The sequence below is a fragment of the Phyllobates terribilis genome, unplaced genomic scaffold (genome assembly GCF_046119375.1).
Source record: "Phyllobates terribilis strain yellow unplaced genomic scaffold, ASM4611937v1 Scaffold_7__3_contigs__length_470593459, whole genome shotgun sequence".
Taxonomy (NCBI): Eukaryota; Metazoa; Chordata; class Amphibia; order Anura; family Dendrobatidae; genus Phyllobates; species Phyllobates terribilis.
Genome location: NW_027362767.1, coordinates 253,795,105 through 253,822,141, shown reverse-complemented (window position 1 = coordinate 253,822,141; position 27,037 = coordinate 253,795,105). Strand labels below are relative to the sequence as shown.

Genomic DNA, 27,037 nt, shown 5'->3' with positions numbered 1-27,037 from the left:
TTTCTTAAAGTAATGATGGCCACTCGTTTTTCTTTACTTAGAATTTGTATTATGGCAAGAAAAAAGCAGCTAACAGTCTATTCAGTAGGACTATCAGCTGTGTGACTTCTGCACAACACAACTGATGGTCCCAACCCCATTTATAAGGCAAGAAATCCCACTTATTAAACCTCACAGGGCACACCTGTGAAGTGAAAACCATTTCCGGTGACTACCTCTTGAAGCTCATTAAGAGAATGCCAAGAGTGTGCAAAGCAGTCATCAAAGCAAAAGGTGGCTACTTTGAAGAACCTAGAATATAAGACATATTTTCAGTTGTTTCACACTTTTTTGTTAAGTATATAATTCCACATGTGTTAATTCATAGTTTTGATGCCTTCAGTGTAAATGTACAATTTTCAAAGTCATGAAAATACAGAAAAATCTTTAAATGAGAAGGTGTGTCCAAACTTTTGGTCTCTATTGTATATATGTGTATATATACAGTATATATATATATATATATATATATATATATATATATATATATATATATATATATGACGCGCCCCTGGGCCTGCTGTGTCGCGCAGCGTCTCGCGCACGGGGGCTTACCCGGAACCGGATCAGATGAGGGTTGTAGTCTCCGAGTGGCGGGGACCCGGTCCGTGCCCAGGGAGTCAAACTCAGTGTGTGGCAGTCTTGATAGATGTTATTTGAGTGTCGACTACGCCACCCGTTGATTTGCAGCTATGGAGCTGCCGCTGCAGGGCAGACCGCTGAGGCCGGTGTAGAATTGTGCAGCGTGATAGTATAACCCCCAACGGGAGGGGTATGGCCTCAGGGCAGCCGACGTGGAAGATGGGGGTAGCAGGAACCACTCAGAGACGGTGCGGTGTAATTCAGGGTCTTTACTGGTAACAACGATAGACCCTCCCGGAGTACTTGCTAGCGAACGGGGCCTGGTCAGTCCTTGAGCAGATGGGATCTCCCCTGGCCAGGCGGAGTTGTAGGCCTCCCAAACTGACTGTACTCTTCTGGCTACCTTGCTAGAAGCGGATATAAGTAGCCCACGTCCCTGAGTGTACCGTGTGGTGCTCACCCGTATGGCCGGTGACTCGGGGCCTTCTATTGGCTTCCGCTCCACGATGGCGGTGCTGGTCCCACACGTGTGACCGTGCCTTCGGGTTTCTGGGCCTGAGGACCTGAAATCCCCTGCCGGTCGGCTTCTGCTGCTGGGTAAGAGTTAGTCCCCACAGCCTCGGACGCTGGGTCCGGTAAGAAAGCTTCTCAGTCAGGGCGAGCTCTGCAGCTGCCAGCCCCTGACTCGTAGTAGTATTGCTCCCACTGAGCTCCAGCTGTTTCTTCCTATGACTGTCTCTTGTCTCTACTCTCCTTGACTCCTAACCCTGCGTCAGCCCCGGGTTTATATAGGGGAAGTTCTTCCCCTCCCAAGACTGGGCAGGAGGTGTGGCATGCACAGGATCCCTGACCAAAGGACCTCCCACCTGCTCTCAGACATAACATCTCTATCACTGTGGCAACCAGACCCCTGGGGTGTCACATATACACACACATATACACACATATATAGGTATATATAGAGATATATGGATCTATATATACACTGCTCAAAAAAATAAAGGGAACACTGAAATAACACATCCTAGATCTGAATGAATGAAATATTCTCATTGAATACTTTGTTCTGTACAAAGTTGAATGTGCTGAGAACAAAATCACACAAAAATCATCAATGGAAATCACATTTATTAACCAATGGAGGCCTGGATTTGGAGTCACCCCCAAAATTAAAGTGGAACAACACACTACAGGCTGATCCAACTTTGATGTAATGTCCTTAAAACAAGTCAAAATGAGTCTCAGTATTGTGTGTGGCCTCCACGTGCCTGTATGACCTCCCTGCAACGCCTGGGCATGCTCCTGATGAGGTTGCGGATGGTCTCCTGTGGGATCTCCTCCCAGACCTGGACTAAAGCATCCGCCAACTCCTGGACAGTCTGTGGTGCAACGTGACATTGGTGGATGGAGCGAGACATGATGTCCCAGATGTGCTCAATCGGATTCAGGTCTGGGGAACGGGCGAGCCAGTCCATAGCTTCAATGCCTTCATCTTGCAGGAACTGCTGACACACTCCAGCCACATGAGGTCTGGCATTGTCCTGCATTAGGAGGAACCCAGGGCCAACCGCACCAGCATATGGTCTCACAAGGGGTCTGAGGATCTCATCTCGGTACCTAATGGCAGTCAGGCTACCTCTGGTGAGCACATGGAGGGCTGTGCGGCCCTCCAAAGAAATGCCACCCCACTGCCAAACCGGTCATGCTGAAGGATGTTGCAGGCAGCAGATCACTCTCCACGGCGTCTCCAGACTCTGTCATGTCTGTCACTTGTGCTCAGTGTAAACCTGCTTTCATCTATGAAGAGCACAGAGCGCCAGTGGCGACTTTGCCAATCCTGGTGTTCTGTGGCAAATGCCAAGCGTCCTGCACGGTGTTGGGCTGTGAGCACAACCCCCATCTGTGGACGTCGGGCCCTCATACCACCCTCATGGAGTCGGTTTCTAACCGTTTGTGCAGACACATGCACATTTGTGGCCTGCTGCAGGTCATTTTGCAGGGCTCTGGCAGTGCTCCTCCTGTTCCTCCTTGCACAAAGGCAGAGGTAGCGGTCCTGCTGCTGGGTTGGGTGCAAATGGAATAGACGGAAATTATTGGCAATTATCAAGACACACTCAATAAAGGAGTGGTTCTGCAGGTGGGGACCACAGACCACATCTCAGTACCAATGCTTTCTGGCTGCTGGGTTGGGTGCAAATGGGTTGTTGTCCTCCTACGGCCCCCTCCACGTCTCCTGGTGTACTGTCCTGTCTCCTGGTAGCGCCTCCAGCCTCTGGACACTACGCTGACAGACACACAGCTTGCATTGATGTGCCATCCTAGATGAGTTGCTCTACCTGAGCAACTTCTGTGGGTTGTAGAGTCCGTCTCATGCTACCGCGCGTGTGAAAGCACAACCAACATTCAAAAGTGACCAAAACATCAGCCAGAAAGCATTGGTACTGAGATGTGGTCTGTGGTCCCTACCTGCAGCACCACTCCTTTATTGAGGGTGTCTTGATAATTGCCAATAATTTCCATCTATTGTCTATTCCATTTGCACAACAGCATGTGAAATTGATTGTCAATCAGTGTTGCTTCCTAAGTGACAGTTTGATTTCACAGAAGTTTGATTTACTTGGAGTTATAAACACATATTTGGGGGAGGAGGTGTGTTGACCCCAAAAATGGCAATTCTGGCATTCCAAATTTTTTTTGTTTGCCTTTTAGAATTTACTATAAGGGTAAAAATAATTATATACTCCGACAGATCAAACTTTTATAAACATAATAATCATTTTTATTTCTATAGCACCAACATATTCTGCAGCACTTTACAATTCAATGATACTGAATATGTTTATTTTTGGTAATATCTTTATTTTTAATATGGGAAAAAAGGAAGGAGGGGGATTAAATTTTTGTTTTTATTCTTAAAAAAATGTATTTTGCCTTTTTGCTTTACTTTACTTTACTCTCCCTAGGGGACTTGAGCCGGCGATCATCTGATATCTTGTGCTATATACTGAAATACAAGTGTAAAATTTATAAAAAATTGCAGTGGAAGTTAGCAGGCACCAGCTCTTATTTTCCTAGCAAAATTATTTTCCTATATATGGAGTAAATCAGCCAAGTGCACACCTTAGTGATAAATCAATGTCATTCAAGTAAAAAATGAAAAAATGGCACTCACCACTTTCTGCAAAATACGTGTTCTTTAATCCATTAGAAATACAAACATGCCGGCAAGAAGAGAGTGAGCAGGGAAAATGTGTAGGATGACGGCCGTTTTATGCTGTCAAGGCGCTTCTACGGGTCAAATCATGCATTACTGTTATCGTGAACAGTTAAGCAAGTTGAAGATGAAATGATCTCTAGAAGGCCTAAAGTTACAGATGACACATTTCCTTTGTATTTTAGGCAAAATAATATATATTGTCATTTTTTACATTTAAAAAATTGCAAAAAAGGAAGATGTGCCAATTTAAAAGTTTGGGCACCCTGCATGGTTAGTACCAGGTAGCACCTCATTTTGAAAGTGTCACAGCTTGTAAACACTTTTTGTAGCCAAGAATCTTTCAATTCTTGTTTGAGGGATTTTCATCCATTCTTCCTTGAAAAATTCTTCCAGTTCTGTGATATTCCTGGGTCATCTTGCATGCACTGCTATTTTGAGGTCTAGCCACAGATTTTCAATGATGTTCAGATCAGGGGACTGTGAGGGCCATTGTAAAACCTTCAGCTTGCATCTCATATCATTTAGGTAGTCTATTGTGGATTTTGACGCGTGTTTAGGATCATTATCCATTTGTAGAAGCCATCCATTTTTCAACGTCAGCTTTTTTACAGCTGGTGTTATGTTTGCATCAAGAATTTATTGAAATTTCTTAATGGTTAATGCTTAATGGTTGGTGAGATATTCTTTTCCTGAAATTCTGTGCCCTTTTTTTCTCCACACATACCTTTGCTAATTGTGGCCAAAGAGTTCTATTCTAACCTCATCGGTCCACAGAACTGGTTTCCAGAATGCATCAGGCTTGTTTAGATGTTCTCTTCCATACTTCTGATGCTGAATTTTATTAGAAGGGTGCAGGAGAGGTTTTCTTCTGATGACTCTTTCATGAAGGCCATATTGGTGCAGGTGTCTCTGAACAGTAGAACAATGTACCACAACTCCAGAGTTTGCTAAATCTTTCTGAAGGTCTTTTGCAGTCAAGCGGGGGTTCTGATTTGCCTCTCTAGCAATCCTACGAGCAGCTCTCACTGAAATTTTGCTTGGTATTCCAGTCCTTATCTTGACCTCCACTGTTCCTAGTAACTGCCATTTCTTAATTACTTTTCCAAATGAGGAAAGGGCAACTTGAAAACTCTTTGCTATCTTCTTGTAGCCTTATCCTGGTTTGTGAGCCTCCACGACACAGATTAGATATTAGAAAAAACTTTTTGACAGTTAGGGTGATCAATGAGTGGAACAGGCTGCCACGAGAGGTGGTGAGTTCCCCTTCAATGGACGTCTTCAAACAGAGGCTGGACAGACATCTGTCTGAGATGATTTAGTGAATCCTGCTTTGAGCAGGGGGTTGGACCAGATGACCCAGGAGGTCCCCTCCAACTCTAACATTCTATGATTCTATGATTCTATGACCATTTTCATCTTCAGAGTGCTAGGCAGCTGCTTAGAAGAACCCATGGCTGCTGTTTTTTTGGCACAAGGTTAGATTTAAAAAATAGAGGTATTTATATTTTACTTTTATCAATTAGCAAAATTGCAAAGTGATTGAGCAAAGGTCGAATATAAATCCCTTCAATATTTGGTGTGACCACCTTTTACATTGATCAGTTGTACTTACACACAGTTTTGAAAAAATCTTGGAGAACCAACCCCAGATCTTCTATGGATGTCACTTGTGCGAATCCTTTTGTGTCTTCATGTGACCCCAGACAGACTGGATGATGTAAGATCAGGGCTCTGTGGGTCCGGATAATGACTTCCAGGAACTCCTCGTTATTAATGACATTGGCTCCAAATTTATTCTGCTGCCGGACAACAACCCCAAACATCCAACCAATCAGACACCACCCTGATGGTATTACATGATGGATCTGGGATCAGTTCTTCATGATGTTTGTAACAACCTCCCGGCCGAGTTCCTTCAAAAACTGTGACAAGTGTACCTAGAAAAATTGATGCTGTTTTGATGGCAAAGGGCGATCACCAAATATTTATATGATTTAGGTTTTTCTTTTGTTCATTCACTTTGCATTTTGTTAATTGACAAGAAATGTAACTATTAACACATCTATTTTTTTTAAAGCATTCTCACTTTGCAGCATTTCTTCCATTCCTTGCCAAAACTGCAACACAGTACTGATGTATATGTACAAATCTAAATTAAAATGAGATATGTAGGGCAAATGGGAAGCTTCAGATTTATTAAAAATGATTATATGTAATTAATATTAATGGTTGTAATTCTTGTCTCCCCTTCAGACAGGAATGAAATGACAGAGTTTAAAAAATGTAGGCCTCAGGCCGCTAGCAACCAATAGCAAATGTGGCTTTTAATTACATAATTTACTGAAATAGCTAATATCCAATTTGGTTTATGCAGAACATTTATATGTCAGATGCGCTATTTACATGAGCAGATCGCCCGTCTAATGCCGTGTTACCAAACCTTCCTGGCTATCACTGGGGCAGATATGAAGGGGTCTTACTGTAGTAATTCACGTACTCTCTAGCCCTTTTCCGCTTTGGTCAATTTTAGCTTTTAAACTTGTGTTTTTTCCTTAAGTCATAACTTTTTTTTTTTTATCCACATGTTTTTTGTGGGCCGAGTTGTAGTTTTGAATGGCACCATTAATTTTATCATATTATGTACTGGAAAATGAGGAAAAAAAATTCAAGTATGGTAAAATGGCCAAAAAATGCAATTCCGCCTTTGTTTTTTGGGTTTTGCTTTTACAGAGTTCATTGTGCAGTAAAAGTGACCAGACACCATGATTCTTCAGGTCAGTACGATTACACCGATACCAAACATTTATTTTTTTATTTTAGTGGTTAAAAATATAAAATATAAATATAATATAATATAATATAAAATATTCTGTTTGTGTCGTCATTTTCAGAGATGCGTGACTTTTATTTTTTTTCATCGAGCTGTATGATGGCTAGTTTTTTGCTTCTCGAGCTGATGTTTTTATGGATACCATTTTGGGGCACATGCAATATTTGGATCACTTTGTATTGCATTTTTAGTGGGGAGGTGCCTTCACAACAAAAAAAACAGCTGTTGTGGCATTGTTAAATTTTTTTTGCTTTTTGGCTTTTAATGTGTGGGTTAAATATTTTAGATAGGATTTTAATGGACGTGACTGCTGAATGCTGAATATGTCTTTTTTTATTTTATTTCTTAATATCTATTTTTAATAGGTGAAAATTGGAGAGGGAAAATACATTTTTATGTCATTTTTTTTATTTATTTTTGTCCCCCTATGGGACTTGAATCGGCGATCATCTGATCACTTGTTCTATATGCTGCAATAAGTGACGGATTTAACAGCAGCGATCAAAGCATAACACAGCCGGCATCTGCCATGGTGCGGATTCAGCTCCTGAGCCTGCGCTATACACTCCACACCAGGAGTATGATGTACATGTACGTCACATGTCTGAAAGGGGACAGAGGGCTTCTCCATTTTTGTTATAAGACAGACAACACAACATTTCCCATACTGGGATCCTCAGAGATCAGCTGTAATCAGTGGGGAATGCTGGCGGCAAGTATATAATTTCCCTGCAGCGCCTTTGCAGGTGTTATGACGTATTGCATTGGTCCCATTGATATCAGTGCACTGTCCATGCAATGCAGGACAGGACAGGTCCTCCAGATTGAGGGACACTCTGAGTACCCAGGTTTTGCTGTGGGCAATAGTAGATTTTGGTCCTAAATGACTAATTTGAAATTTGGGGTTTCTCCCCAAAATATCCCCAATCATTAACCCTGCGCTGCCAGAGACAAACTTTTTACCATTGCATTATATCACGTCAAACCCTTTAGTGTCATGATTCTGTAGTAATCCCCTATGAATATTAAGAGGTGTCAGTCCACATCTCATCACATGCCCCGTCTGGGGCAATGCCTTTTTTTCCTCCTGCTTTCCTTTAAATGATGAAATCCGTCTCGGTTGATAGAAAGGTCTCTGCATATAAACATGTTTTTTTTTTTGCGGGGAATCAACAGCTGCTTTTATTTCTGTCGTGGGTTCACGATGCATAGCCGGAGAGATCTTGCTGTGTCTATCAATGCCGATCCATGTGTGTCTGTCTCCTTCAACTTGTCTTGCTCCTCTGGCTTGCTTGTCAGTCTCATTGTGCGCTGTCTGTCAGGATTCTGCTCTCTAATAGCGCCCGGGGTCTGTGCCTCTGTCAGTCCTGCTTTATGTGCTCACAATCCCAATGTTCTTTTACCACCTTAGGGGCAGATAACTTGACATAAATACCTTTCTTTCGTTACGTCAAAAGAACAAGGGCAATGGCCCCTATGGAAGCTGCCGGTGGCCCTGGCGTAGGAGTGTGGGGCACGTGGCTACTGTTTGCCCTAATAGACATAGAAGAACTATTGTCTTCCCGGATAGACAGATAGAAAATTATAAAAATCTATGTTTAATTTTTATTTCATATATTTTACAGAATATATACACAGTTTCGGCATATACACCATTGTAAATATAAATTAAGCATTCACCCCTTGTCATGGCACTGTTGCCGGTTATCCCGGGCTAGGCGTTCCTATCCTATCCCTAAAGCTAGGGGCGCCCTATCACTAAGCAACAGTCTTTAGAACAACACTCCAAACGCCTACTCAAACAACCAACACCTCCAACTCCAGAATCAGGCAGTATGAACTAACACTGGCAATCCCTGATTGCCAGAGATGAGTATATATAGCAGGGGAGTGGCCAACACTAAACAGCTGAGACCATCAAAGCAGGAAAGCTCCAGAAGCTCTCAACTGAACAGATTAACCCCTGCCTGTTTAATATGATAGGGAAGTGCTTCTAATCAGTGCAAGAGTACGTGAAATCAGAAAGCGCGGTCTTCTGGCCCCTCTCTGTCACGGTAAACCCGTGACACCTCCCTTTCTGCCACTTATTTATTTAACACAATTTTGTTTTTCTTTCATTAGAAATTTATTCTCATTTTTTACTATTTTTTTTTAATTTGTTGCTGCTCACACCTGCATTGGAGGCTCCATCATGGACTCTGTCAATATGATGGCCATCGCGGTGGAACCCGTTGGAATCCATTATTAGTCAATAATACCTCAGGTTTATCGCATACTGGATATAGCTCTGTTCATGTTGGAAAGCAAAATGCAAATGGAACCTATGAAAAGAGACATAGGTTGTCTCACTGGTCTTGCTAAAAGAGACCCTTACCTGACAGGCAGCCCCACCATCTTCAGTGGTGGTCATAGTTGGCAGCACGTTCCTCACCATCTTTTACAGCAGCCTGTCCTATGCTCAGTAGTAATCACTGAGGGTTGTTATTTTACATTAAGTTCAATGGGTACGCTTGTGATTTTGAGTTGTACAGTTTTTTTTTATGTAGTCTAACAGCTGCATGATGTAAGGACAGATACCCTGATTCTAGCAATGTATCGCTTAATTTATTGGGTGCAGCAGCTGTGATAGAATCTCTGTTTTCTCTAAAGCAGATCTAGCAGAGCTCTGAATGCTGAGCTGTGTCTAACTCCACCCACACCACTGATTGGCAGCTTGCTGTATTAACAATGAGCTGCTAATCAGTAGCAGGGGTGTGGTTGGACCAGGAGGCAAGAGACACCTAGTCCTGTAGTGATAATTTTCTGCTCATAAAACACTGATTTTATTGAAACAACAACACACAGCCTAGTAAGTGACACATTACTGGAATCAGGGTCTCATCCCCTACTTCATGCTGCTCTTAGATTACATAGGAAAACATGCTGACATATTCCCTTTAAGTTGACATTAGAGGAGCTATTGGTAGGAGAAACATTGGCGTCCAACCATCAGTTCCCATATTTACATGCATTAGGCAGAATGTCAGGAGATAAGTGGCTTATATGTCCCCCATTAGGCTTATGGGCGGCTTCCTGCCATACATCAAGTTTTTATTTTACCAAGATGTCACAACATTCCTTGAGGGTCCAACCCCGGTTGGGAATTGCTACCAGTAGCAATGAAGAACATACAGTAGAGTGGCCCCACCATGGGGCATCGTCCTCTCCGAGGTTCTGGATTACACTTTCACCAGCAATGGTGCATGTTTGCCCTCCTCTCCTTTTCTGGATAGGACAGAATTACGTCCCCCCCACCCCCCACACACACTTATTTTCTAATATTGTGTACATAGCATATCAGCCGTTAGAAACTAGGTGCCCAGACCAACTGCTTGGACTTCTTCTAGCTGGTACAATCCAACCCATCTCATCCTCGTTTCCCCTGCCGGCTAGTGTTAGCGGGCTGTCAGCTCATCTCGTCAAAATCAAGGGAATCTGCCAATTAAAACTGAATGTCTGCTGCAACTTGAAGGCGATCATCTATGGAAACGGATGTCATCTCATTTACTTTACCCTCTGAGTGCGTTTCCTACCACCGCCAGGGGCATGAGACGATAATTAAACACCGGTTTAAATAAACGCTTGTCAGGAGCTACAAAGCTGACATTTTGTCAGCCGGAGAACCCTGAAGTGCGGTACAAGGTAGCACACGCGTCAGAAGCCGAAGTGTCTTAAACCTGTCATTGTAATATGCGCTGAACAGATTGTATTGCGAGTGCAGATTTGTGTTTCCAAGGTTGTTGGCAAGAATGGCAAAACACCTCAGAAAGCGGTCCTGTGATGCAGAGAGAATGGTAGCTGGCAGGACGAAGGCCTGGCACGCTGAGGTGGTATGCTCGGTAGCTCGAGGGGTGCCAAATTGCCTGTCTCGCTATAAAGTAAATAGGAAAAACATTAGATAATGGCATCAATTCTGGAACATCCTATCTGGATAGTGGATATAGAAATTTTCACCTTCAGACGACTTTATATTTTTTGGATTGAAGTTATTCTCCTGCAGTTTTGACTTTGTTAACTGTTTTATGTCTACTGATTCCTCCTGTGCAATATCGCCATGTAATTATACTCCACGACTGTTAAATGTTTATTTTCTATGTCTTTGGATATGTCATGCATCTGTATATTGTTATGTGACTTGTGATTACCGCAAAAAAAAACAATCCATTTATCCAATACTGTAATTCCCATCTACAGTAGATGGGTATGATTTAGAGATGAGCGAGCACTAAAATGCTCGGGTGCTCGAAGCTCGGGCCGAGCTCACCGTGATACTTGGGTGCTCGACCCGAGCAACGAGTCCAATGTTAGTCTATGGGAGACCTGAGCATTTTTGCGGCGGCACCCCCGGCAGCCTGTAGAAAGCCTAAAAAGTGCCCAAAACGATAGTGACAGTGCTCAAATGACATGGGGACAGCATGGGGATCGCCCCTGGAAGCATTTCTGACCCCCAGGTCACTGCTGTCAACAACGTGGTCAGAGGTATTAAGCTACTTTTACTGGCTCACAATAAAACGTTCAAAAACAAAACTGAAACTGTTTTCCTGTGAAATATGTTAAGGAACATCCTTTCCAGGGTAAAGACTTGTGTATAAGGTAAAATATATAACCAAAAACAAAAATACTCCTCCACACCTTGGGCTATATTCACAAGTAGCATTTTTTCTGCGTTTTTGCACTTTTGTAATGCTTTCAACCGTGCCAAATGCATTCACCGGGAAATGTCATTTTAACATTTTACAACCTTATCTGGCCATGTGCTGTGTGACACATGCATACAATGCTGAAAAGACATGGGAACAACATGAGGAAAACCCCTGGAAGCATCTCTGACACCCAGGTCACTGCCTAAAAGTGTGCCCATCAGAAGTGATCCTTGCCGCATCAGAATATGCAGACTTGCAACTATCCCTGTGCAAGTCCTTGTCCCAGAGCAGTGTTCAGTTGTACCTCCCCCATTCCTTGCAATGCAAGCGAAAATATGCAGCCAACCACCCACCCACCCGCAGGCTGCAATACTATACTGCTAGCTTGCACTTGAAATGGGGCCTTTTAGTTTGGAGGAGGCCGAAGCTGGCCACTACCTCATGGCTGCGTCAGCGGCGAGGTCTCCATACTCAATCCCCAGCCACCATTATTTGTCCCGGGAACCTTCCCCACACTTTTCTTAGCCTGGCCTGCTTTAGGGCAGCATTGGACGAGCCCACCAGACAACCAGAGACTCCTCCGGTGGGCCCTGACTTCTCCATCAGGGGAGTTGAGAGTGCCAAGGTGAGGAGCATGATGATGATGATAGAAGTTAGCATCTGTTTTGTTTTCTTGGAATGCAAGCGTAAGTATGCAGCCTGCCACCCACCCACCCCCAGGCTGCAATACCATACTGCTAGCTTGCTTGCACTTGAAATGAGGCCTTTTAGGCTTGTGGAGGCAGACGCCGGCCACCATGTCATGGCTGCGTCGGCGGCCTGGTATCCATACTCAGTCCCCAGCCGCCCAGCGGCCGGGTGTCCACACTCGGTCCCCAGCTGCCATGGGGCGGCCGGGTGTCCATACTCGGTCCCCAGTCGCCCCTATTTGTCCCGGTGCTCCTTATACACAAGCGCGCATACCAAAACATTACCTGTGCCCTCCCCAGTGCATTTAGTGGGAAGGACAGCCTAACCACAAACACGTGGACAAGTGAATGTGGCCAGGGATGGTCCATCTCACTGACGCCTTCACACTGGGTTAATATTGTGGAAACCGGGACACAGTTGGACACTGGGATGCAACATGTCCTCCAGACATAGAGGATTGCGGGTCCTGGGTCAATCAGGCTTCAACACAAAGTTCAGAAGGTAGACAGCAGCAATGGTCGGCCTCCTACACAACGAGTAAATTATTCATGATCATGAGGCCATCCATCTCCTTAGCTTTCTGTTCCTTGGAATGCAAGCGCATGTATGTTGTAGCGGCTAGGCCTGAGGTGGTCAGCGTTTTGGCGTATATCCTACCTCCTCCAAGGATTGCTGGATGTTTTCCTGCTACTATCCCAGTTCTATGACTCCCGTTAAAACAAAGCTTCAGGTGATGAATGATGGATGAGGTGGTGGCAAAGGAGAAAGAGCAGGAGGAACAGGGACCATTCACATCAATATCAGGCCAGTCAACCACACATGTCTTGTAGGATATATTTCTGTACCAAAAGGAGCGGTTTGACTACACAGTTATAGGGCATACAGTGAGTGCAATGCCTACCAAAAATTTTGAGGCACTCCAATGCCCCTTGGAAGTGACAAGGAGGTCAGAGGGCCTTAACTAAACCGTTTTTTCCATTTATAGCAACTGGTTCTCCTGTACACTGTTGGCCTAAGCAGTGAAAGGAAGGCTTTCCAAAAATTATGAGGAACTGCAATGCCCCTTGAAACAGACGTGGATTACGGCGTACTAAAAAACCTTCTACCCATTATTGGGGAGTGGGTCTCCCTTAGTGTTCGCTTATGCATTGAAAAGGAAAAGCTGACTAAAATTAGGAGGAAATGCAATGCCCGTTGGAAGAGTCGTGGAGGTTAGAGGTAATTAAAAACAACATTTCAATTCCCCTTGGAAGAGCTGTGGAGTTCAGAGTGGTTTAACAAGACGGTTTTAATGCCCCTTGGAAGAGACGTGGAGATCACAGTAGCTTAACAAGACGGTTTTAATGCCCCTTGGAAGAGACGTGGAGTTCAGAGTGGTTTAACAAGACGGTTTTAATGCCCCTTGGAAGAGACGTGGAGGTCCCAGTGGAATAAAAAGACAATATCAATGCCCCTTGGAAGAGTGGTGGAGGTCACAGTGGAATAAAAAGACAATATCAATGCCCCTTGGAAGAGTGGTGGAGGTCCCAGTGGAATAAAAAGACAATATCAATGACCCTTGGAAGAGACCACCGCCATAAGGTTGCGGAAGGATTCCGTCTCCACCAGCCTAAAAGGCAGCATTTCCAACACAAGCAGTCGTGAAATGTGCGAATTTAGGACTGTGGCCTGTGGGGCGTTGGCTGCGAATTTGCGCTTTCGTTCAAAGGTCTGGGATATGGACAATTGAACGCTGCGGTGGGACGTGGACGTTGATGCTGTTTCTTGAGAAACTGCCATAACAAGTGAATACTGAGAGGAGGGGGCATCTTTGCATGCAGTATGGACAAGTGATTGCCTTGCACGCTCAACAGGGGGTTCTCTTACACGCACAACAGCGGAAGAAGCAGTGGTGACACCCGCTGACACTGGTCGTGGACCCTGGGGTTCGCCCCACAAAGTCGAGTGCTTTGCTGACATGTGCCTGAACATGCTGGTGGTGGTCAGGCTGGTAGTTTTGTCACCCCTGCTGAGGCTGGCCTGGCAGGTGGTACAAATGGCCTTTTTGGGGTTATCAGCAGAGTCTTTAAAAAAATTCCAGACTCTGGAAGACCTACCGGTTGTACTGGCAACGTCCCTCGTGTTGGTGTTACGGGGAACGGTCGCCCGCCTTCTGTCTGCGGCCACAACACTGCTTCTTCCTGCCTGTTGGGGTACTCTGCCTCCCTCCCCCTGTGGGCTGCTGGCCTCGCTCTGCGTGTCCTCCTGCCACGTTGGGTCAGTTACTAGATCATCCACCACCTCCTCCTCTTCCACTTCCGCACCACGGTCCTCCTCACTTCGTGGCAATTGTGTCTTGTCATCATTCACCTCTTGTGACAAATTGCCAGTGTCGCCTTCCTGTGGCCGTGGCTGTTCAAATATTTGGCCATTGCTACATGGGATCTCCCCTTCCACCACTTCAAGCGGAGCAGGCGAGGGGCCCAAATATGGAAATGGACCAGTGAACAGCTCTTCAGAGTGTCCAACTGTGGGATCAGTTGCTGTCTGACGACACTCGGCATGGTGGGAGGAAGGAGCATCAGGGTGAGGAGGAGTATGCGGTCGAGACTCACGGCAACTAACACTTGACCGTGTGGAAGACAGACCGGAGGTGGTGGTACCCAGGTGACTGGAAGTATTATCTGCTATCCAATTAATAACCTGTTCACACTGATCAGTTCGCAATAGTGGTGTTGTTGTGTGCTTCCATAGTAATTCGGTCAAGAACTGGAAGCGAGAAGATGTGGCTGTTGGTTGTGGCACATTTTCACCTTGGCCACGGCCCCGTCCTCTGCACGCACCATCACCAGAACGTCCAGTTTCACGTCCCTTGCCACGCGCCTTGCCCATTGTAAATGAAGTAAAATAGTTTACACTCGCACTATCAATGGCAAAAGGGTAATATAAAGAAGATTAGAACTGTGGAAGAGGAAAACCTCAGTTCTAGTTCTCTGGCCTACACCAGAATCTTTTAAACAGATATATTTGTGTCTGAACAGTCAGCGAGACACATAGGAGAATTATAATGAGGGCAATCCGGGCTACCGCCCGGGGCCCCGAGCCTGCAGGGGGCCCGCGGCTCCGGGCGGGGTGTCTAATGCCGGATTGCCCTCATTATATGTGCGGGCTGCCGCGGCACATACCGGTAGCAGTGGCGGGAGGGGGGGCCCCGGACCGCTCACCCAGCAGCGGCCGCCGCTACTTCTTCATCGGCCGGGCCAGCACTGCAGCAGTTAACTTCCCTGTGCTGGCCCGGCCGCGTCACTGCTAGGAGACACGGCCCTGTGCGCGGCCGTGTCTCCTAGCTGTGACGTCACGCAGTGCGCGCCCGGCCTGCACTGTTGCAACGGAGAAGAGAGAGCAGGCAGGAAGAATGGAGCCGGGGGATGGTGAGTCTGTGTGTGTATATGTGTGTATATGTGTGTGTATGTGTGTATATGTGTGTATATGTGTGTGTATGTGTGTGTGTGTGTGTGTGTGTGTATGTATGTGTGTGTATGTATGTATGTGTATATGTGTGTGTGTGTGTGTGTGCAGGCAGATATCATTGTGTGATGTCTGTTTATATGTATTTTTGTGTTTCAAATGTGTTTATGCATGTATGTATATGTCTGTATATGTTTGTGTGTGTGCGTGACTGCATGCGTGACTGTGTGCGGCCTCCTGCTGAGTATAGTTTGCGCCGTGCGGCCTCCTGCTGTCTCTGGGGGGGCGCCGTGCGGCCTCCCGCTGTGTATAGATGGCGCCGTGCGGCCTCCTGCTGTGTATAGATGGCTACGTGTGGCCTCCTGCTGAGTATAGATGGCACTGTGCGGCCTCCTGCTGACTCTGGGGGGGGCGCCCTGCGGCCTCCCGCTGTGTATAGATGGCGCCGTGCGGCCTCCTGCTGTGTATAGATGGCACCGTGCGGCCTCCCGCTGTGTATAGATGGCTACGTGCGGCCTCCCGTTGTGTATTGATGGCTACGTGCGGCCTCCCGCTGTGTATAGATGGCTACGTGCAGCCTCCCGCTGTGTATAGATGGCACCGTGCAGCCTCACGCTGTGTATAGATGGCTACGTGTGCTCAATATTGAGTCATACAATTAATACAATACAATTAATTGAGTCATACAATTAATGTAAGGCTATGTGCCCACGATACAGAAATGTTCCGGATTTTTTTTGAGCGTTTCTGCATCTCCCTGGCAGAAAAAATGCATGTGGATTTTACATGCGGATTGCACATGCGGATTTTACATGCGTTTTCCTGCCAGGGACATGCGAATGTGAAGCGTTCTTCACTTGCATTTCCGCATGCGGGTTGACAAGCGATTTTAGCATCACTTGGAAAGTGCTTGACAACTTGGTTACACTATATAAATCCATGCAACTGGCATGGATTTATATAGTGTGACCGTAAAAGAATGGTAAAAAATAAAAAATATATACTTACCTTCTGATGGCCTGCCGACGTCAGCGGTCGTGTGACCCATCACATGACTAATTGACATCACGGCAGGTCCTTTTCAGACCATCGCGAGCTGCCGGCAAGCCAGGACGCATCGGATAAAGACACCGGGGGCCATCAGAAGGTAAGTATAATGTATATTTTTTATTTTATTCTTTTTTTACTGGTTCTATGGTACCCGGGTCCGGAGGAGAGTCTCCTGTCCTCCACACCCGGGTACCATCCGCACATTGAAACGCATGGATTCCGCATCTACAGATGCAGGGATGCGGATTCCATGCGTTCTAATGCAAGTCAATGGCGGCGAAAACGCTGCACTTCCGCAAAATAATTGGTAATGCTGTGGATTTTTCCGCAGCGGAAATTTCCGCAGCATGTACACAGCACATGCGGATTATCATTGGGGAACATGGCAGACCTTCTGCGGAAACGCTTAAAAAACGCATAGTGGGCACACAGCCTAAAAAAAAATATTATAATTAATATTGTGCCAAATTAATTTCACGTGAACTATCACATGATCTATCACAGGGGATCATGTGACATGTCACGTGATAAATCAGGTGTGTGGGGGGGGGGCGCGCCTTCTAACCTGCACGGGGCCCTTGCTACTCTTAATCCACCCCTGGCGAGACACTCAAACTGTTTTTTTTTTTATGGAAAAAGGGCAAGAAGGTGGATAACACCCAGATTTGAACCTTGGAAGAGGAAAACCACAGTTCTAATTTCCTGGCGTATACCAGACTTTTTTAAATAGATATATTTGTGTCTGAACAGTCACCGAGACACTCAAACTGTTTTTTTTAATGGAAAAAAGGCAAAAAGGTGGATAACACCCAGATTTGAACCGTGGAAGAGGAAAACCACAGTTCTAATTTCCTGGCGTATACCAGACTTTTCTAAATAGATATATTTGTGTCTGAACAGTCAGCGAGACACTCAAACTGTTTTTTTTTATGGAAAAAAGGCAAAAAAGTGGATAATACAGAGATTTGAACCGTGGAACTGCAAAACCACAGTTCTAGTTATCTGGCCAAAACCAGACTCTTTTAAACAAATATATTTGTGTCTGAACACTCACAGACACACTCAATTTTTTTTTTTTGGGGGGGGGATACCAAAAGATTAATAAGACGGGTATTTGTACAGTCTGACTGAGGAAAAAAAAAAAAAGAAGAGGATTTAGATGAAAAAAAAAAGGATTTTTCCTGGCCCCTGAGACCTGGGGCTAAATCTAGCAATTTGAGCAGCAGCAGCACACAGGACTGTAATGCAGTGTTTGTTGGTATAACCACTGCATCTCCTATACAGCCTGCCTGCCTGCCTGATATCTGGGATGGATATTAGTTCTCAGAAGGACTATTTGTTTGATTTTGCAGACTTTAGAGACCCTACACTACCTATTTCGCAGTATAAATCTCTCCCTAGCTCAGCAGCACTCTCCCTACACTGTCTGATCCGGAGCGACTGTGTTCAAGATGGCGGCGCACGGTTTTAAATACTCGAGGTGACGCTGTGCGGCCAGCCAATCACTGTAATGCCCACAACCAACATGGCTACGGCATTACAGTGACTGGCTGGCAATCCCTGCATGTTCATTGACTCTGTAAAGAGCGCCAAACATGCAGGACGGAGACCCGAGCTCCCGCCCGAGTAACCCGGAAATGCTCGGTGCTCGCCGAACATCCCGAGTAGCGTGATGCTCGGGCGAGTACCGAGCAGTGTCGAGCATGCTCGCTCAACATTAGTATGATTATTACCAAGGTGAGCCATTCTGGGTTTTTGATGGCAATTGTAGGCCTCATTTTGGTCTTAAAGGGAATTTGCCAGCAGTTTTTTACTATGCAGTTTGAGAGCAGCATGACATTGAGGCAGAGACCCTGATTCCAGCAATGTGTCACTTACTGGGCTACATGCAGATATTTTGATACAATCACAGTTTTCTCTGCTGCAGATCTATCAGTGCTCAGAATGCTGAGCCCTGTGTAATCCTGCCCACACCACTGTGACAAAAAACTGCTAATCAGCAGTGATGCCGGGTTTACACAGAGCAGGAGGACTAGGAGACATGAGACACCTAGTCCTGTAGTGATAATTAATCTCCTGCTGATAAAACACTGATTTTATTGAAACATCAACACACAGCCTAGTAAGTGACACATCACTGAAATCAGGGTCTCAGCCACTGCATTACATAGGAAAAAAACCTGCTGACAGTTTCCCTTATGCCGTCTCAAACTCTGAAATAGCTCCATGTTCTCTTCCTATGGCCATTAGGGCATGCTAGGAGTTGTAGTTTTGCAAAAGATGGCATGGCACAGGTTGGAGACAAACAATACAGACTTGTGCCATATCCAAAGCTAGTGAAACCAATCTAAAAAATGCTAATGATGGCATGTAAGGACTTCTCATTCCTAGCTTCTGGGAATCCAAAAAGTCTTGTAAAACCTCTGCAAAAGCCTATGTCTTGGGGAGAAAACCTGATTTTCAGTTCTAGTATTTATCAGACAAACCATGTGTGAGGTAATGCACCCACCCAAATTTCCTTTGAGAGATAATTTTCTAGGGGATTTGTTTGCGCAAAGTAGATGACAAGTATGCATATTATATGGTGGAACAAAACCTTATGAAATCTGGGCTGGAAAAGGCTAGATGCATAAATATACAGCGCTCTATACCAAACAATACATCAGGGTTTCTGTCGGAATTCCTGAAAAACTGTTTTCGGATGGGAACCCCAATGGAGCCATTTACTTAAATGAAGCTGACAGTCACCCTGGACCCTCTAAGGCCTCTGAAACCACCGTGGTTAACTATGTTTTTGTGCATTTCTGAAAAAGAGGCCATACGGTGTCCACAGTGACTATCGGCTTCATTCAAGTGAATGGCTCTATCGGGATTCCAGTTGGAATACTGCTCTTCAGGGAATCTGACGAAAACCCCCGATATAGTGCTCGGCTAAGAGCACGGTATTAATGAGAAACTAGCCTACGGATTGTCTTCTGAAAGTGGTAGTCATTTGGAGTAGTTTCATTGTACCTGCCATCTTCTTTGAGAAAACCAACTTCTAGAGAACCACTTCTTAATGCATGATGGTGGTTCAAAAAGCTACACAAGCCAATTAGTTTAATAAATAGCCATGCAAAAAAAAACATTACATCAACATTTGTACATCCCAATGCAAGGAAGTTGGCCTACCAAATATAGTTGGTCAATTGAATGAATGGACAAACATGTAATCAAACGGGACTGGTCAACCAGAGTGAGCGCTAATGTGTACAAGTGGCTTTCTACTCTGGCACATAGAAAAGTTTTTATGCACGTACCACACTCACACAGGGAGTAAGGAAGACTTACTATAGAGTGAAGCTGCATCTACACCCAACTGGTCCCTGTACAGATTAGTCAATTCCTAGCCGCACAACTAAAAACATCATCTCGGACCTGACTCCCTAAAAGGCCATCAAGGGGTTTCTCGTGCCTCCTGAGGAACCTGAGGGGAGACCACCAAACAATGCCAACCAGGGGAGAGGAGAATGTAAAGGTGGACACGAAGACCAAGGGTGAGAAACTTAAAGCATGTTCATAAAGGGGGAGAGAGAGAATAGTAAGGAGAACCAAAAGATAAATGAAACTAGAATAACCTCTGGGAAACCTAAAAGTGATAAAAGAAAAAGGTGCTGGAAAGGTAGACAAACAGACACACAGTAAGAATATAGGCGGCATAAGTCTAGCAGGGTAAATCCCTCCGCGAAAGGGCTGGGACTCCTTAGCATAAATCCACCTTGAAGTATAGCCAGCAAGGAAGTGCAGTGAAGGGATAATATATGAAGCCCCACTGTTAGGCGTCGGTCTGGGGCTGGATATGAAATGGGTCCAGGACCTTCTGTGGTTTCCCATTCCAGGCCAGCTGGGGCTGATACTGCTCAGCATTGTTGTCAGTCCCAACGCCTAGCTGTTCCACGAGCCCTGCAGATTGTCTCCCAGGCATTTGTGCCCAGCAGTGTTAAGCATAGGCTGCAGAGGGAGACAGGGCTCGTGGAGTCTAAGTCCAGGATTCGCCGCACTGAGCATGTCCGTGACCTGGCGGATCAGGATTGGTGGGTTGGCACCCACCTGACTCGGTGACCTGGCACTCCCTGATTGGTTCACGGGTAACGTCACCAATAGCGCGTCGCTGGGCAGGGCTTAGTCTTTAAAAGGCCCGCCCACAAACATGGCGGCACGCTCAGATCATTTGAGCTAGCTGTTTGGTGTACACGCTTACTCTGGGCTCAAAGAGCCATAGCTTTAGTTAGGCAGGCCGGGCTCAAAGAGCCATAGCTTTAGTAGGCAGGTAGCTTCGCCTCACTGACTGGCTCTAACCAGGGGGTTCGCCTTACACCCCGAGCCGCCTGTGAGCTAAATAGAGCGGGTTTGCTCAGTCCGGTAGCACGCCGGCTGAGTGCTCGATTACCCGGCGGGAATCACCCGCACACTAGCGCCGTCTCCTATAGTGTAGCGCCTGTACCGAAGACAGGGCTACTGCTCATAGTCCGGTCACATGTCTCCCTGCGGTTCTTGGAGATTGTGTAAACCGCTTTAGCGCCAATCCCCATAGCATAGTGCCTGTATCAAAGACAGGGCTACTGCTGTTCCCACGGACGCACGTCTCCCTGCGGTTCTTGGAGATTGTGCGTACCGTCTTACCCTTCCGTGTGCGTTAACACGAAGGGCTAAGATATTTGTTAGGTGCTTCGCCGGTCGCTCTCTCCTCCGTGCAGTAAACGGAGATAGAGCGTACCGCTATACCCTGTCCGGTGTGTAGTTAACACGGAAGGGTTTATCTTTTAGTTATCGTTTGCCTTTCCACCCGAGAAGTGTTCGGCAGCAGTCCTCTAGGCTGCATCGCGGACCCCGGGGTTGGTTGTGTTCCATTAAATAAAGTTGTCTGCAACCGCTCCCCCTAACACCCACCTAGAAATGATGGGGCAAACCAAAATGAAAAAATGGAAAACACCTGGAAAGGAGCAAACCAAGAATGGAGAATAAAGACAATAGGAACTATCAGCATTTGGACAGGGAAGGAAAAGAGCGATAGGTCAACAGACAGAAGAACCAACCACAAACAGGTCACTGGATTGAATCCCCAAACCGAGCCATGACAGTAGTCCTGAGCTGTGAAGACCCTCTTATTAAGTTGATTTGGGACACATGGAAAGGCGTTGTATTACAACATTTTTTTTGAGCTGTAAAAGGTTTCTATGTAGTGTTCTTGGTTTGCCATACAGATGTTACTCTGGATGAATTTTCAAACTGCACATTGACCCTGCAGGCCGCATCTACAAACCATAGCTCCTGTACTAGTTGTGCCTCGGAGGTGCCTCTGAGCGGCTAATTACACTGTCCTTGTTAAAGAAGCCAAGATCTCAAAAATAGACCTCATCACTATGTAAATTACTGTTCTTGCCATCTCCTGCATAGTACGAATCCCCTGAACTCTGCGCTCAGTGTGAAAATGGTACGTCGCTAGAGCCACTCATCACTCTGTGGGTTACCAGCACAGAGCACATGAGCCCTATGTGAAGACCATATATATATATATATATATATATATATATATATATAAACAGGATAGTGCAGTTGGTTAAAAATAATTTGCAGACCAAAAATCGCCCAAATTAAAGTTTTTAGGGAAAATACACTCGTTTTGTAGTTTTCTGTTAAAACTGGACACAATGTGCATTTAAAAGGAACCTGTCAGTAGGGTTTTTAGACCCTAAACAGTCCCCAACCTGTTATCTAGGACAGTAGCAAGTTCACATTACTGATCTTCTAAGAAAGATAACTATGATCTCTTTATTTCAACGTATATAAAGAGTCACAGAGGTGGAGCCACTATCTTAAAAGTCATGATGGCTGGCCCTGCACCAATCTTAATTAATATCCCATAGGCAAGGTATACCATCATGAGCCATGTCCAGCAGCATTCAAAGTATATGTAATGTACAGATGAAGCCTACACCAGTACACCACCCTTAACGGCACAGCACATGTCCTGGTGGAGGTGGTTTGTGATGACGTACATAGCCTATGGGATGTCAATCAAGCCGGGTGGGGGACTGGCACCTTAACTGTGACTTCTCCCCTGTGATTTCTTACAGCACCAAATATGTTTAGGTATTCCCAGAATATATATCAGCTATCCACAAGATGGGTGATAAATGTCTAATTGCTCATTTTCACAACACCAATTCTAAGAAAAGGGGTATAAAAAGCCCCTTGTTGATTGGAACAAAGATCTCACATCGATTCTACATCCTTAAGACTGATAACAATAGCCGAGCGTTGGACCATGCTTGACCACTGTGAGACCCCCAGCGATCAGTTTTTGTTCTTAACGATTATGCAGAGTCAAAATCGGCCTATATCTTTTACTACAGCTGTATGTCAAGAGTACGACCGTATCCAAATTGTGCATAGGGTGCCTCTTTGGTGCTGGTTTACTTTTCCATTGCTTCCACAACCTGCCCTGTTACAGATTTTGCATTGGGACTCTTCTTGTAGGCACTCTATAAGCACTGACATATTTTGCAATCTTGCCATTTCCAGAATTTTAAAAGAATTTACCAGCTCCCTTAGAGATTTTTTTTCCCTCTTCCATATAAATGAATTCAGACCTAGGTCTGGAAGCACATGAAATAGACAGAACTGAATTTAAATAATACATCCCCTGCTACCTAAAATAGCCAAGCTCGTTTCTGCGGCCACCAGCCCCTCATCAGGCGCGTTGACGAATGGTTATTTGAAATGATAGCAGATTTTTTATCACGCGCTAATTATCAGGAGAAATATCTCCCCTTCCAGGCAGTCATTTCGTTTTTTCATATAGTTACATAGCCCACTGTCAATCTTCACCGCCTGGGGACCGATGACAAGTAAGCAGTTATTTAGGAATACGTTGCCATAGTGTGCTATATTAAATTTAATACATTCACCCATAAAATATTGTACATAGGACTCGGCAAACATCACCTAGTATGAAAGTTAATTTACTATCCACAGCGTTGGGGTGGAAATTATCATTTTTAATGGCAGGAAGGTTACTAAACAGTATAGTAAATCAGTGCCAAGGCAAATAGGTAAGGTAACAGAAAAGGTAATATGCCAGGTCACTTGTGGGGCGACACGTCAAGCATTATGTACTGTACAGTTTTGTGACCCTATAAACTGTAATAAAAAATGGCTACAGACATGGTGTATAGCCTAAAATGAAATACTCGAGTAGTTCTAAAGTCCGCTAGAATAGTAGGGCAGCAGGGCGAGGAAAAAATTAAAAATATCCATGCTTTAGAATATAAGGTTTTCATTATGAGTTCCTATTCATGTACTGCCGAAAAAAAAATCTTAAAAAGGTTAAACCACCCAAAACTAAGGTTTCAGTATTGGGCATGGCCACGTCCAATCCTATAAAGTGAATGTTTACATTCTAACTCTTGATCATTTCCAATCAAATTCAATATTCTGAATTGATTAAAGGGGTTTCCGGCTTTGGAAAATCTCTGTCCCCCGATTACAGTTTGTTTTAAAAAAAAAGTGCTTAATGCACCCTCCCTGGGTCCAACACTGAGTTTCCACTGCTGCTCCTGGTGTCTGTTGCAGTCAATCAGTGAGCTGAGCAGCTCTGAGCCACTAGTGCCATCAAGTCAGGCAGAGCTGCTGAGCTTAGTTAAAGTGATAGCAGCACTGCAGACAAAAAACCTTTAAGTTTGTAATGTATAATATATGAAAACATGTGACAGGAGCTCCATTTTTATGATAAGGAGCTCCGAATCCTCTGCTGTGCTTTAGTTAGAAGAAAAAATTCTATCCGCCTGCAGTCACCACAAGGGGGTGCTCACTGCATACTGTTTTATCATGGAGTTCAATATATATCGAAAGTATGCTGCAAGCTTACAAGCTCCCCCTGGGTGGTGGCTGAAGGCAGACAGAATTTTTGGAAATCATGTATAAGAAATGAGAAGCTCAGACCACTACAAAGATCTATTACAGAATTAACCTGCACAACATGTTTTTATTTTTATTTTATGTGATGTTAAAGGTTTAAGATTTACTTTTAAGAATCAGCTGGGGGAATTCTGCGGCAAAAGATTAGCCGGTGAAGTGATGGAGTGCACTTTACTGATTTTAATTGTGGCACCAAACTGTAACTACAGTATAAAACTTCAAACTAACAAAGAATGGGCAGTGGGTAGGAATTTAGATATTGAAAGTTTTCGATTATAACGACAAGAGATTATATAAATGTTCCCAGGCAAATAGGTCCAGGGGGGAATTTGCAACCTATATCCATTCCTCTCATGAAAAATGGACCTACCTGCCGCAAGAAAATTGCTATTCTGATCTAAAGAAAACATCATAAGTTTTGTGTGTCTTTGCCAGTCAGTTCCAAACTTTTCCAAGCCTTCTTTGTTGTATGTGCTCCTTTGGTCCCATAGACTGTGATCTGTTTTGCTATGTGTTTCTTGGTCTGGTTGTTTTCTGTGTCCGTTTGTCCTATAGTGAAGGATATAGGAGATCACTACCCTACTCTTACTTTTTATCCCTTCTTGCCCACACAAATGACCATTTTTTTTCTATTTTCTACTCCGTTTCAATCCACAATACGGTCATCCTGCATTCATTCTCCGCTGCCACTTTAATTTTTATCATCATTAATTATTTATAATGCAATTATCGTCACAATTCTTCAACATTTTCTACTTTCATCCTTTTTTTTCTGCACTTGTTTCGCATTCATCCTCACCCAATCCGCCTTTTGCCTTAACAGTATGCATTTCCGGTGTTTCGATGCATAACTTCCTTTCCTCCTTTTAGTAAACAGCAGAACTCAACCAAATGTCGGTCAGTGTGGGAGCAACGAACCACCCAAATCCGGATGCATAACTTTCGTGCTAGTTGTGAAGCCCTCTACAGCGAATTGGAACCTGAGGATCGAGTGAGGTATGCAACCACGCTACACCTTAGGCCTGATATGAAGAGTCATATGGATCGGCCATTGTTGGTTGAGTCCCAGGATTCCACGGAGACTAAAGATGGCAGCCCAGACCCACTACCTCCGAATGAAACAGATGCAGGTACTGAGGTGACTGCAGAACAAGTACCACGAAAACATCGGCATAGAGACAGGGGTACTACTGAAACTAATGGCGGTGGTCGAGAAAATGGAAATCACAATGGCGATTCTGGCAGCAATGATAGAGAAGAACGCCATCGACAGCACAGAAGTTGTAGCAAAGAAGGGGAAGGTGGGAAAGAAGGTGGAAGAGGAGAGCGGAACCGTAGTCAGGAAAGAGGAAAAAGACACCATAGAAGGGCTTCTCCAGAAGAGGGCGCAGAGAGAGAACATCGACGACACCGCACACACCGCCATTCTGCTGAGAGACAAGGTAAAGAAGGCAACGGGCAACCTCCATCTGGTAGTAAAGGAGAAAGAAAGTCACGACATAGAGGAGGAGGTTCCAGATCAGGCAACAGGGATGGTGATGGTACAACTCATGTAGGAGAAAACGGCGAGGAGATTCCACGGTCACGACATCGGAACAGGCACAAAGCACTTTCTACATATGATGCAGACGAGAAAAAGGAAAACAAAGAGGGAGAATCAGGAGACAGAGAGCATCGTAACCACCGGTTGAGGTAATACTGTCTTTTTTCGGCTTTTCAAGCACTTTTTTTGTATCTTTGGATTGTATGATAAATTGTAATAGCAAAGCTAAAGAGCAGAGACAATGGGGAGAATTTATAAGTCTGGCATTTTCTATACTAGAGTAAGGTGAACTAAATGTATTAACCTTAGAAATGTGGTGTCTCTTGGGCTGTCCACGCGCCGGTGCCCATTGGGCTGTCCACGCACCGGTGCCCCTTGGACTGTGCATTCACAGGTGCCCCTTGGGCTAGCCATGCACTGGTGCCCCTTGGGCTAGCCATGCACCGATGCCCCTTGGGCTAGCCATGCACCAGTGCCCCTTGGGCTAGCCATGCACCAGTGCCCCTTGGGCTATCCATGCACCTGTACCCCTTGGGCTAGCCATGCACCGATGCCCCTTGGGCTAGCCATGCACCGATGCCCCTTGGGCTAGCCATGCACCAGTGCCCTTTGGGCTAGCCATGCACCAGTGCCCCTTGGGCTAGCCATGCACCAGTGCCCCTTGGGCTATCCATGCACCTGTGCCCCTTGGGCTGTCCATGCACCACAAACTGAAGTGGATGATATAGGACAGTGGTGCACACAGGATACAGAGGTGAATACTGAAGTCACTGGGAGCAAAGAAGGATTAAGGCAGAGGATGTGTAAGCAGTATAAGTACACCACACTTTTGAGAGGTCCTGTCACTGCACCTGTCATTTTTGTTTTTGTAAAAAAAAAATTGATTCTCAAAGAAATGCCGTAACTCTTCATCTTTTCTCATACCTCTGTGTTTGCTGTTCCTCTTTTGTTCCTCCTAGAAGTGTATGAATAAAAGTGTGTTACTATTTGGGGGGTGT

At 45.1% G+C, this 27,037-nt stretch overlaps 1 protein-coding gene across 7 annotated transcripts in view; it reads left to right on the top strand.

Moving 5' to 3' along the window:
• The window catches only part of CACNA1B (calcium voltage-gated channel subunit alpha1 B), a 517,223-nt gene that overhangs the window by 369,193 nt on the left and 120,993 nt on the right, over positions 1-27,037 (top strand). For all 7 annotated transcript variants that reach the window (XM_073640296.1, XM_073640292.1, XM_073640293.1 and 4 more), the window contains one exon: positions 25,367-26,188. In XM_073640296.1, the coding sequence (XP_073496397.1) occupies positions 25,367-26,188 (822 nt within the window). The remainder of the gene's footprint in view (positions 1-25,366; positions 26,189-27,037) is intronic.